This window comes from Propithecus coquereli, unplaced genomic scaffold, assembly GCF_000956105.1.
Source record: "Propithecus coquereli isolate 6110/MARCELLA unplaced genomic scaffold, Pcoq_1.0 Scaffold243, whole genome shotgun sequence".
NCBI classification, from domain to species: Eukaryota; Metazoa; Chordata; class Mammalia; order Primates; family Indriidae; genus Propithecus; species Propithecus coquereli.
Window position 1 is genome coordinate 3,645,451 of NW_012147986.1, and position 12,882 is coordinate 3,658,332.

The 12,882-nt window shown below is 42.2% G+C and overlaps 1 protein-coding gene across 1 annotated transcript in view; it reads left to right on the forward strand.

Moving 5' to 3' along the window:
* AAK1 (AP2 associated kinase 1) overlaps window positions 1–12,882 on the forward strand; it is a 75,638-nt gene that overhangs the window by 2,882 nt on the left and 59,874 nt on the right. Inside the window, exons 3-5 of the mRNA XM_012646469.1 lie at window positions 9,307–9,428; window positions 10,875–10,956; window positions 11,424–11,556. Of these exons, the coding sequence (XP_012501923.1) occupies window positions 9,307–9,428; window positions 10,875–10,956; window positions 11,424–11,556 (337 nt within the window). The remainder of the gene's footprint in view (window positions 1–9,306; window positions 9,429–10,874; window positions 10,957–11,423; window positions 11,557–12,882) is intronic.

Sequence of the window (12,882 nt, forward strand, 5' to 3'; positions counted from 1 at the left end):
GGCAACCAGTAATCACTTTCTGTCTGTATTTTCACATTCTGGACCTTTCATGTACATGGAATCATGTAATATGTGCCCTTTTGAATCTGGCTTCTTTCACTTAGCATAATGTTTTCAAAGTTCATGTTGTGTTGTAGCATGTATCTGTACTTTGTTTTCATGGCTATATAATATTTCATTGTATAGATATACTACATTTTGTTTATCCATTCATTCACTGATGGACATTTGAGTTGTTTCTACTTTTTGGCTATTACAATAATGCTGCTACGAAGATTCATCCAATTTTTGAATATGTTTTGAATTCTCTTAGGTATATACCTGGGAGTGGAATTGCTGGGTCATATGGTAACTCTGTATTTAACTTTTTTGTTATTGTTTCGAGACAGGGTCTCACTCTGTTGCCCAGGTTGGAGTGCAGTGGCTCAGTCATAGTTCACTGCAGCCTCGAGCTCCTAGGCTCAAGGGATCTTCCCTCCTCAGCCTCCTGAGTAGCTGAGACTATCGGCACAAGCCACCACACCTGACTAATTTCTCTTTTCTTTTGTTTTTTGGTTTTTTTTTTGTGGAGATGAAGTCTTGCTATATTGTCCAGGATGGTCTTGAACTCCTGGAATTAAGTGATCCTCCCATCTTGGCCTCCCAAAGTGCTGGGATTATAGGCATGAGGCACCGTACCCAGCAGTATGTTTAACTTTTGTGGGAACATTCAAATTGTTTTCCAAAGTGGCTATGCTATTTTACATCCATCGGCAATATATGAGCGTTCCAATTTCCCCACGTCCTTACCAACACTTGTTATTGCCCTTTTTTATTTTAACCATCCTAGTGAGTATGAAGTGGTAGATACCAGCATTTCTGTACTGAGGCTGGTAGCCTGTAGGAAAACAGGTATATACCTCCAAAAGCCTTAGACAGCCTTCTCCAGTGTACTTCTGCCCACAGTCAACCCTTTTTTTTTTTTTTCGAGTAGAAAAAGGAAAATCCATCTCAGTGAATTTGTGTTATGAGCCTAGCATAGAACAAGTTCATAATTCTGTGGGGATGGTGCAGATGTAACATTATTCCTACCCTCAAGATGTTTAAAGTATTGCTGGTAAGAAGATACCAATGAAATATTTAGACTTAAAACAGAAATAGGTGAAATACAAAACTTTATGGAAGAAAGTGATGAAGAGAAGAGAATAAAGGGGCTTAATATATGATCAGATAGCGGGATCAGACAGTGGTGGTTGGAATTTTCTGGAAAAGTGGGATTTTGATAGACCGATAGGATATGAGTGGTCACAGAGAGCATGAAGAACATTCCAGACAAAGAGCAGAGCTAAAAGGCTGCCTACAGAAGGGGAACAGCAAGGTGTGTGGGGATGAAGAGTTAGGTAAGGGCTGGCGCATGGCCGGTTGCAGACCAGGCTAGAGCGACTGCAGGCCATTGCTCTGAATTTGTATTGGCACTTTATTCCTAGTTGCCTTTAACAATGAATGAAATTCTTGGTTAAATCCCGTTAGCATGTATTTTTGTCCCTGCTGCCTGCCTTGGAGAAGAGTTTGTGAGAGGCACTGAAATAGGGTCGAAGTGTGGCTGGTGGCCACTGCTCCTATAACCCATATAACCTTGGGGCTCTCTGTAGTCCCATTTACCCCGCTTCCATTTCAAACGGGGTTAGATTTCATGTTTGAACTCTGATTCTGCAGCACTGTGTGACAGATACCGACAGAATTGTAAATGCTATGAGAGATGAGCTCAGGCAGCTTCCTCTGCATTGCCAAGTGCAAAGGACAGGACACAGACCAGTTCCTGTCTTATTTTCCCCATGGCCTCTGGCTCCTTTTCGACTGTCTGTCCCTTGACGACTGCAACCACATGTTCTCCCTAGCTTCTCCTTCCAGGCTCGTTGGCTTGCTTCTCAAATCACTAGCCTCTCTGAGCCTCGGTTTGCTTATCTGTGAAGTGGAGGTAACAGTGCCTGCTTTGTTAGGGCCATGGTGAGGTTGCACGAGAGTGTGTCAGTCTCTAAGCACATCCCTGGCACAGTAAATGCCTGAAAGGGCTCAGAGGTCAGAGCAAAGGGAGGAGGCAGAGGGCCACTGAGGATCCTTTAAGAGAGTAGTGTCCTCATGTTCTTAAACAGTGTCTTCCTTTATTTTATTAATAACTATTTAAACACTTATTGGATTAAATGAAACCCAAATGGTAATCATTTTTTACTAATAAATAATACCTACCCAGCTTACATACTTCCAGGTACTGCCCTGTGACATTCCCAGTGCTGCTGGGAGGTGGTGGTCAGCATTGCTCAGTGGCTTGCCTGGGGACACTGGTAGGTGAGCAGTAGGGTGAAGGCGGCAGGGCCCAGATTCTTCCTTTACTGCACTGAACAGTCCGCAGGGTGTTCCAGCCGCAGATTGTGGAGCAGCAGCATAGGCAAGAGGCTGCCACGCTCACTCCCCAGCCTCCCTCAGTGCTTCACCTTTTGCACCTCAGTGCCCCTAAGAGGGGGGCAGCATGGTTCTGGGAGCACGGCGTTGGGCCCTGGGGTTGTGTTTTAAGACCATCAGGTATGCTGCCAGTTTGCCCACTGTGGTTCAGGAGCCTGACTCTGTTTCCCTTTCTCCTCTGCCTTGGGAGGCCTCGCTCATGATTGTTGCAGAGAAGTCCTTGTTGCTGTCTTTTTTTTTTTTTTGAGACAGAGTCTCACTGTGTTGCCCAGGCTAGAGTGCCATGGCATCATCCTAGCTCACAGCAACCTCAGACTCCTGGGCTCAAGCAATCCTTCTGCCTCAGCCTCCCAAGTAGCTGGGACTACAGGCATGCACCACCATGCCCGGCTAATTTTTTCTATATATTTTTAGCTGTCCAATTAATTTCTTTCTAATTTTAGTAGAGACGGGGTCTCGCTCTTGCTCAGGCTGGTTTCAAACTCCAGAGCTCAAACAATCCGCCCGCCTCGGCCTCCCAGAGTGCTGGGATTACAGGCCTGAGCCACCGCACCCGGCCCCTTGTTGCTGTCTTTAATCATTGACTCCTGGTTGTCTTGATGGAAGCTTTCTAAAACTCCCCCAGTCTTAACACTCGGTGCCATCTGGATGCTTTCATTAGCATGTTAGATGTTGATTTCTCCAAGTGTGTGTGTGGTGGGCAGTTACAGTTGCCCGCTGCATGTCTGGCTTCCCAAAGTCTGAGTGAAAAATCCCCAAGCACCTTCCATTTACCCTGGCTCTGTCATTGCATCAGGTGGCCTCAGCCACTCTGAGTTCCCGGTCGCTGCTGGAACCAGCCACCGCAGTCCTGGCAGTGAACTAGCCAAAAAGTTCTCTATTCTCCTGTTTGCCAGAGAAAGTACGAGTTGCTTCTCTCCAAGCAGGCTTTCAGTTTGGTGAGGAGGTGCCACCGTGCATCACAGCTGGTGGGACGTGGGAGGAAGCACAGGCCAGGCTTGCCGCAGACCATGTTGAGCCAGTGCCACCCTGTGTGTGGGGCTGCTCGTTCTCGTGCAGAACCGAGGAAAGCCGCCGGCCCTGCCCACCGCACGTATGGTCTTTCCAATTACATGCAGGAAATAACTGGAAGTGGTCCCTGTCCTTAAGCAGCTTATGTTCTAAGTGATAACCGTTACAGAAGTGCTGTTTTATGTTAACTGTCTCTCCTCAAATACATTATTTTAACCCTTTAATTATTTTCCCCATCTTTAATTTTCATTTCTGAGGAAAGATAAAGAGCGTTATTGCCGATCATGGGGTCACAGATCTGGGAAGGTCACCTAAGCTAACCCTCTCCTTTATTAATGAGGAAACCTCGGCACAGAAAGGCTGCGACCTACAAGGCTAATTAAATGATCAAACCAAAACAAAGACCAAGGTTTTTAACTCCCGTTTGGGGTTTTCTGCTTTATTTTATTTTATTTTTTGTATCATGCCATGCAATTTGGCCAAGCACTCTTAAGAAAGGGGAAGAAAAGGTGAAAGCTTAACAAGCACATTCATGTGGAAGAAGTCATAGATGTCTCCTTTTTGTCAGAAAAGAGATTTTGATCTCATGAAGTACAATAGGATGAAGATTCTTGTCCCATTTTTAGAAACACAGATTTGAAAACCTGCATTCATCGACTCCTGCAAGTTTAGGTAATACATTCTGTGACTGAAATGGCTGAATGTCATACCTGATTGGAATAATATCGAGACGAAGAGGTCAGTGTGAGGTGGCTTCCCAGACCTTTTAGCTAAAGCAGAGCTTGGGAGTGACAACTTAAATAGCCCTCTTAAGCTGATAGGTTGGGGAATGAGGTCAGCAACATTGTACTCTCAAAGAGCTGAAAGATTTGAGGTCTGGAAGAAGCAGTAACCAATTTTAGGCTTATATCCTAAGGGACTTCACCAAAACACAGTTACTATGCAAGTTCTCCAAAGTTTTCACCAGATAGTGTACAACTGTCCAGTTGGTTCTCTACCTTCCTAATCCCATTTAATCTGTCCCCACCCACCCATCCCTACTCACCTTTCCCTCGACCTGGCCCTCGCCACCTCACACCAGGACCGTTGCACCTGCCCTCTTTGTCTTCCTTCTCTTAGGCCCCCTTCTCTTTTGCCAAGCTAACTTTCCTAAAATGACTATTTTCATGTGCTGCTGACCTGTTAGAAATGCTGAATGGCGTCCGAGTGGCCTTCCTCAGTCTGCCCCCTGTCTGCATCTCCGGTCCTTTCCCCTTCTGCTCCCTCCTCTCTTGCCAGTCTGAGCTGTCCATGCGCCTTCGCTGCATAATGCACATCAGTGCAATGCGTGACGCTGTGGTCCTGGCCGTCGGGTGGCCTGAGCCCAAATCCTCCCCTGTCAGCCTCGTGACCTCGGACAAGTTAGGTAACTTCTCTGGCCTCTTTTTTCTGGTCTGTTAAGGGGGAAAAGAAGACTTTGTAAGGATTCTATGGACTACTCTAGGTAGGTGAAAGTGCATGGGGCAGTGCCTGGCACTTAGTAAGTGCTGTTAGCTGCTGATGTTATCATCATCATCATCATCATTATTAATTACTATCACTCCTGCCTCCTGAAATCCTTCACTTCCTCCAAGGCCTCCGCTTCCTCCAAGGCCCTGCATTATCTCCCCTTCTTTTCCCTGGCTGTGCTGGCCCGTAGTATGTCCCGTCCCATGTTTTCAGCTTTCTCCGCAGTACCAGTGCCAGGCACACTGCAGGTCCAGCCACAGCAGCCTGCCTCTGCCTCAGACACGTCAAGCAGGCTCCCGTCTCAGGGCCTTTTGCTGGCCGTTCTCTACTTAGAATGCTCATCCCCCATATCTGCCGTCCCCAACCCCCAGTCACAGCCTGTTAAGTACTGGGTTGCAGAGCTCTGCTGCCCCCCAACCCCTGGCCCGTGGGAAAAATTGTCTTCCATGAAACTGGTCCCTGGTGCCAGAAAGGTTGGGGACCACTGCCCCAGATGGCCCATGACTGCTCCTCCTTCATTCAGGTCTCTGCTCCCCTCATCAGAGACCTTCTCTGACTATGCTATATGAAATGGCATTCCTCAGCACCTGACGTATATTAACCTCCTGTACTTATTTCATAACATTTATCACTGCCAGGCAATTATAATTGTTTTATTATTATCCCCAATTGGATTCTAAGCTCCATGAAAGAGTGGACTTTGTTTTGTTCACAGCCTTTTCCCTGAAACCTAGAAAATTACTTGGCATGTAGTAGGAATTCATACTCATAAATGTGTGTTAATAACATCTTACATGTATATAGGGAGATTTATAGTTTGCTTTCACGTACATTCTCTTTCTTGCTTGATAACAATGATGAAAATATTATCAGCCTCACTTTGCAGATGAGAAACAAGCCAGAAGAGGCTTAAAGAGTTGGGCAAGGTCAGACAACTAAAATAGTCCCTGAGATCTGCCCCCCAAGTCCAGTGTCATTGCCACACGCTGTGCTCTGTTAAGTGTTTTGCCATTGGTGGTGATGACATAGGGCAGCAACAGTGACCAGTTTGGCCTTCGAGGTTTTCACAGAAGTTAGAAGTTACACGCACAGGCTAAGAGGGGGTGGAGAATGCAGCAATTGCTAAGGTGGCTGCTGCCAAGTGATTTCACCTTCATAATCTTGTTTGATTCTCCCAACAAACTTGCACAGTAGCCAGAGCAGGGATTATTGTTCTTATCAGGCCAACAGTGTGCTTCATCTTTATTCTGTCCTTTGTCTCCTTACTCCTCCTTCCTCTCCCAGTAATGATTTTGGCCCCTACAACTATCTTGTTTGTATTTTGATTTGAATTAACTTTTCAGTTTCCTAGATGTACATTCCAGCATTAGAAGTATAGAAACTGACTCGGAAGGGGAGTGCACATACACAATAAGAGAAGCTTGTTTCACATGAGCTCTGCAAGGTGCAGGAGGCCAGGGAGGAAGATTGTTGCTGAATGATGCTGAATCAGTGATTTCATCAGCAACATTTAAGGGTCCCTGGTGTGTGTGTACAGTACTGGACTAGCTGTTGTGGGGGATACACAGGCATAATATTAATACAGTATCCTGCCCTCAAAGATTTTGACTCTGTTTGGGAAAGAGAGCATATGTAAGAAGTTAAATTCCAACCCACAGTGAAAAAAATGTTGCCAAATTCTAAATGGTTATCAGTGATTATTACAGACAAAAGATTGGCAAAATTTTTCTGCAAAGGGCCAAATAGTAAAAAGTTTAGTGTTGTCAGCCATATAGTTTCTGTTGCAGCTGCTCAACTCTTCTGTCAGGGCTCAAAAGCAGCCATAAACTGTAGGATAAGTAACCAATGGGCATAGCTTGATTTGGCCTGAAGGCCTTTGCTGACTCATCCTATTGACAATAAATTCTGTAGGTTTTTTGGGGTGGTTATGGAAGGTTTTACTGAGGAGTAAGGACTTGAGCAAGGTCTTGAATAGTAGCTGGAAATTGAATAGTGGAGAGTGAGCAGTTGAATAATAGGACATATTAGGCATTATAAGAAATGCTCAGGAGACATTGAACAAATCAGCCTGGCTAGTGTTTAAACACTTAGTTCCTTATTGACTAGCTTTCTATTATAGGGGCATTTCTGAACATAAAGAACTAAGGAAGCCCCGTCCTTAAGCTTGTATGCAATGCATTGGGCAAGTATCATCACCCCTATCCTCATTGAAGGGTAAGGATGGGGCCTTGAATAATTGCTCTGCTTTTAACCTGCTTCCTGCCTTGGCTGAAATGTAACTGCCTGTCCTTTTCTAGTATTAGATTGCTTAGGTTCACTTCCCAGTTCTACCACTTATTAGCTGTGTGACATTTAGCAAGTGACTTGATCACTCTGAGCCTCACTTTCTCCATCTGTAAGATGGAGATAATAATAATATTGTTATTATGACAATGTAGTGGGGTGGTGAATGATGGCTGTTATTTTTGCAACCTCTAAATTAGATTGAAATCATTAGTGTTGCTTAGTTGGAATTATTTTAAATTTCTAAAGTGAGTATATGCTTAGGAAAGCTTGGCTGTTTCACTTTGTGTAAACAGATTAAACTGATGAGCTGTATCAAAAGCTGTAGATGGTAGAAATATTTGCCTGCCCCAGCCTTATCTCAAGGGAACAAATCTCTCCTAATCATTCTTAATTCATAATTCTATGATTAAGAATTCTTGATCATAAGAGCTTATCTATGCAGGTGGATGGCCATAGTTCATGCTATCTACGTGGCTGAAAAATCCCAAGGTCTGAATTTTGGATTCAAGTGATTCCAGGTTTGTAATACCCCCAGGTGCACCAGCATATTCTCTCTGGAAGAATAATAGACTTTAAACCCTAGTCTCAAACACTTCCTACAGATGGAGTTCCAAGGAATGAATTAAAAACAACAACAAAACCCAGCCCCTCACAACAGCAATACCATGAGTGAGGTTCAGTAGGAATAAGAAACAATAAACTGAAGAATCAGATGGCAAAGACTTCAGATATTGGAATTAGCAGATACAGACTATAAAATATACTTAATGTAATTTTTAGAAGAATGAAAAGAAAGTGTAGAAACAAGTATAGGAATTCGCAACCATTATAATTGGCCAGATATTTTTAAAAGAGCCAATAGTAGTACAGTAGTAGGGCCTCGGTATTTGGTGGGTTCCCTTTTGCTCCTGACAGAGCAGTGTGCACACACACGCACACGCATGTACATACACACACACAGTGTTTCTGTTTTTTGGCTTTTTCCATTCAACAAGCATTTGCTGTACCGAGCACTGAGTAGAGAAGACTACCAATATGATTACAAGATGATGATTGTCTTTAAGAAGCTTATAGTCTACTCTTGCCTTTGTTTTCCAAAGGTAGTCAGTCTTTGGAAGACTGAAGACGAAAGACCATGGAGACTACAGTCTTATTGGCCTAACAAGATTTTTTGGCTGCCATTTTACTGCCCACGCATAGCCAGGTCTGTCCTCCAGCATACTAGTCAGCTCAGTTCACCTAGACCAAAAACTAATCAGTACACCTTGAGTACACAGTGCCTGCTGTTTTGGAGTTGTGATTTTATTGGTAGAGTCCTTTGATACCAGGGATTTCTCTAGGCATTCATCTTTTTATGCTCCCTGCTACTTAGAACTCCTGACTCGCTGTTGAAAGAATTCATTTATTAAGAAATAAGGGTAATACTTTAATAGGAAAACTGCCTGTTCATCCCCAGGCATTTTATCTCTTTTAGAAGTAACTAAAATATAAAACTTATTAATTCTGAATATCCTAACTTGGTATAGTAAAGACATTGATTTATGTACTTATAAGGTCCACATGGAGTAACTTGACATCATGGAAGAATTGAAACACTGAAGGAAAATAGGGAAGGAGTAACATTTGTCTGAGTGGGGGCCTGGGAAGGCTTCAAAAAGGATGTGGCATTTGCACTGGGGTTTGAAATGGGATTTTGATAGTTGAATAAAGAGGTGGGGATCGTGGAGAGCATCCTAGCCTGAAACAAGAGCAAGAACAAAGGTACAGAGGCTTGAAAACATGAGGCCTCTTTCTGCAGAGGTGAGAAATGTGGCTGGAAATTTAGAAAAATGGGACTCTTGCTTCCTCTACTATGGAGTTTCCTCTTTTTGCCCTCCCCACCCTCTTTTCTTTGTTATTGTGCCTCTCCTTTCATTCTACTTGGATGACCCCTGTTGAGATACTTGGAGGGAAATAACTCTCCTGTGTACATTAATGAGATTGCCAGAAATAAAGCATTTTATTTAGATGACTATGAAACCAAATTTTCACATGCATTACTAAATGGTATCTTGGAATGGGTGATTGGGGAATCTTTTTCAGGTTGAAAATATCCTCTTGCATGACCGAGGCCACTATGTCCTGTGTGACTTTGGAAGTGCCACCAACAAATTTCAGAATCCACAAACTGAGGGAGTCAATGCAGTAGAAGATGAGATTAAGAAGTAAGCTTTTTATTCCTTTCTTGGAGTTTTATACATTATCAGATAAGCAACTTTACTTTCAGCTTGTGGACGAGAAGGTCGGGGTGGGAAGAGAATGGTGCTAGAAAGTTGTCCTCTGTCTCAGAACCTTGTGTTCATGATTGGGTTGTTTGATTTCAAGTGAAGGATGGTGGGGGGAGAGGGACAGTTCACAAGCATTCATCAGTAGAGTAAAGGGAAGGAATCTTAGAGCACTTTGTCAATGGTCCTGTGGTCATTGTACTTAGAGATTTTGATTTATGATGTCACATATCCCATAAAAAGCCAAGTAGTGCACACAACATAAAAGTACTATGGTGTTTTTAAGTGTGATCGTGACAACCAGGACATTATCAGTCAAACAAATGTGCTTTTTACTGAACCCTAAATTACTGCTTCCTTTTTGCTCATAACACAGTCTTTGTAGAATTAATGGTGAGTAGGGTTATTGAAGTCTCTGCAGATATTTAATCACCGACTTCCATAAGACAAAGCTTCTTTAGATTTGTTACTCCAGAAAAAGCTGACCCATTCCCCCCGCCCCGTGTCCACAGTGTTGGATTTTTCACAGGCAACAGCACTCACTATTACTAGTAATAAATCAGTAGTCCAGCCTGCACACTTACATTCTGATCCTCCCTGTCCTTCCATGCATCACTCCGGGCAACTAAGCCTGGGGCATGAAGACTTCTGGTTCATGGCCCTGATGGATGCCTAAACCAGTCCCATCTGTGATCTAGAGACTCAAGCAGTACAAATTACATGCTTGGTAACTCCAAGACGCTCACTTTGAGGATATGCTTATACTACTTTTTTCTTGAGCCAGAGATAAGAGGGTAACTGTTGTTTCAGCCCTATTCCAGGAGCAAAGATGAAGGGCTCTTGATTTTACACACACACACACACACACACACACACACACACTCACACACACTCTCTCTCTCTCTCTCTCTCTCTCTCTCTCTCTCCCTCTCTCTCCCTCTCTCTCTCTAGCCAGGGCCCACTTTCTGCTGTTCTCCAGAATATCCCAGCCACTATTGCGTCTCTGTATTGAGCCACATTTAAAGGGTTTATTATTTTTGAAAACAAATCAACAAAACATAGTTTCAGATAGCAAGAATTTATAGGATAAGATGTCATCATTTGAGGACCCAAGAAAAATTGCTTTTAGAGTTTATTTAGTGCATTAGTGTCTGGGTCCCCACATATTCTTAGACTAGAAGGACTGCTGCTGGAGGGCCATGGTGTGATGATATGATTGTACCAAGGACAGCCTTTCATTTTATCTGCACTAATATTTCATACTCTCTTCTATAGATTTTTCCCAGGGATTCTTTTAATGTAAAAGAAAAAAAAGTATTTCTGCTGCTCCTGGTGTTTAATTATAGCCTTGACATATTTAACAAAAAATGAATCTCTTGATTGTAGATACACAACGCTGTCCTATCGAGCACCAGAAATGGTCAACCTGTACAGTGGCAAAATCATCACTACGAAGGCAGACATTTGGGTAGGTATCAAGTAACCTATGCACACCTCAGATATCAGTAGTCTTGATTATGAACTCCCAGTTTAATGCAGATAGTGCTAAAGCACAGTGGCTGCTGTACCATATCATTGTCTCTTTATCCCTCAAGGTTGTTCTTGTTGTGAGGGGACCAGTCACTGCTTCTTAAAGCATAAAGAAAATTACTTGCAAGCTCTGAAAATTATTCAAATGTTTTTCACATATATGTTACTAGTTCTTAAGAGTAAAACAAGTAAAATATTTGCTCTTTACTGGACCATAATTTGATAATAATGGTAGAAACAATGTAACTCAGCTGCTAAACAGTGGCATTGGGTTCTAATAGATTAGTGGTATATACTTTTTATATCTGCTAATAAATATGGATGGTACCAGTATCTCTCATTAGATCCATTTATAGTCATGGCAAATAAAGCACTAGTAGCAAACTGCTATCTTTATTTTTTTAGGCTCTTGGATGTTTGTTGTATAAGCTATGCTACTTCACTTTGCCATTTGGGGAGAGTCAGGTGGCAATTTGTGATGGAAACTTCACAATTCCTGATAACTCTCGGTATTCTCAAGACATGCATTGCCTAATTAGTAAGTATTTCAAGTTTTTAGTTTCATATTTTTTATCTCTAATCACTAGGAATGAATCAGAGGATAAAGGATGAGATTCCAGGAGTAGTAGGTTGGATGCAAAGATAATCAGTTGATAATGGTTGGAAATGCAAAGATAATGTAACAATGTCTAATTAGAGCAGTGGGCCTTTTTGCTAGAAATCTAAACTCAGTATCACACCTGAGCCTGCTGTCCAAGCAGAAATCCCAACTGTGCTTTAAGCAGTATAGTACGGCTGTGTTCTTTTGCAGTCTCTATGAAAGCTCTGGTACCAAAGGAGTCCAGCTGACTCATATCAAGTGATAAGAAATTCATCTTTGCAAAACTGGAAGTAACTCAAATGAAAATGATTGCAGTGCATTGACTGGAGTGAATACATAATTAAGACTATATAACTCCACGGAACCAGGTTTTTCCTCTCATTTAGGTTAATCACTGGGTTTTAATAACAAGCATCTAAACTTAATGCTTTGTTGAAAATAGTCCTAAGATTCCCCACTCTTTTGTATCATCGTAGCAAGCATATGTACTAACATTCATTAACCAGATGGTAGAATAAGTAGTCTTTGCACAAGCCCCTGTACTAAAATGCTAAACAAACAGATATTTTTGTTATCTTCTCATGTTGGTCAAGACACTTGGTATCTAAGTTTTAGCCATTATGGATTATAAATCCTGAGCAACCCACTTTGGGTCCTGGATAGGGATACACTGAAAAAATAGAAGCAGCAAATGTGGATGGAACATCTGACATTTGTGGAGGGCCTGCTTATATCTCATTTAATTCTTAAAACCCTTTATATATTAAGTATAATTATCCCCATTATGCAAACAAGGCAACTGAAGCTGAGAAAATATAGGTAACTTACCCAGGTTAACCTAGTTACAGCTTTTAAGTGACTACCCATTCCATTGTGCCAGTTTTATCTATCAGCCTCTACCATTTATTGACCAAAAAAGGGAAGGGTATTTAAAGGAATGGAGTATGGCATTTAATGATTGTTGGATTGTTTTCAGAGGTAAAGCATTATATCTATATTAGAATTGCAGCTATGTAAATGAGATTGGCAGGGAATATGGGAAAATGGCCATTTTGATGTTAGACTGGTAGAATTTTTTGCTAATTTTTTTTTAACATTTGTGCAATACATTCATATTGGAAAAAACAACTCTTTATGACTGTCCATAACACTGACATCTTTCCCAAACTGTTTCAGTTTGCAAACTATTTGACAGTTTCACCATCACCCTAAACTCACAGGTCTAAAATTAAATTTATCATCATTGCCCCCGCTTCTTTTTAT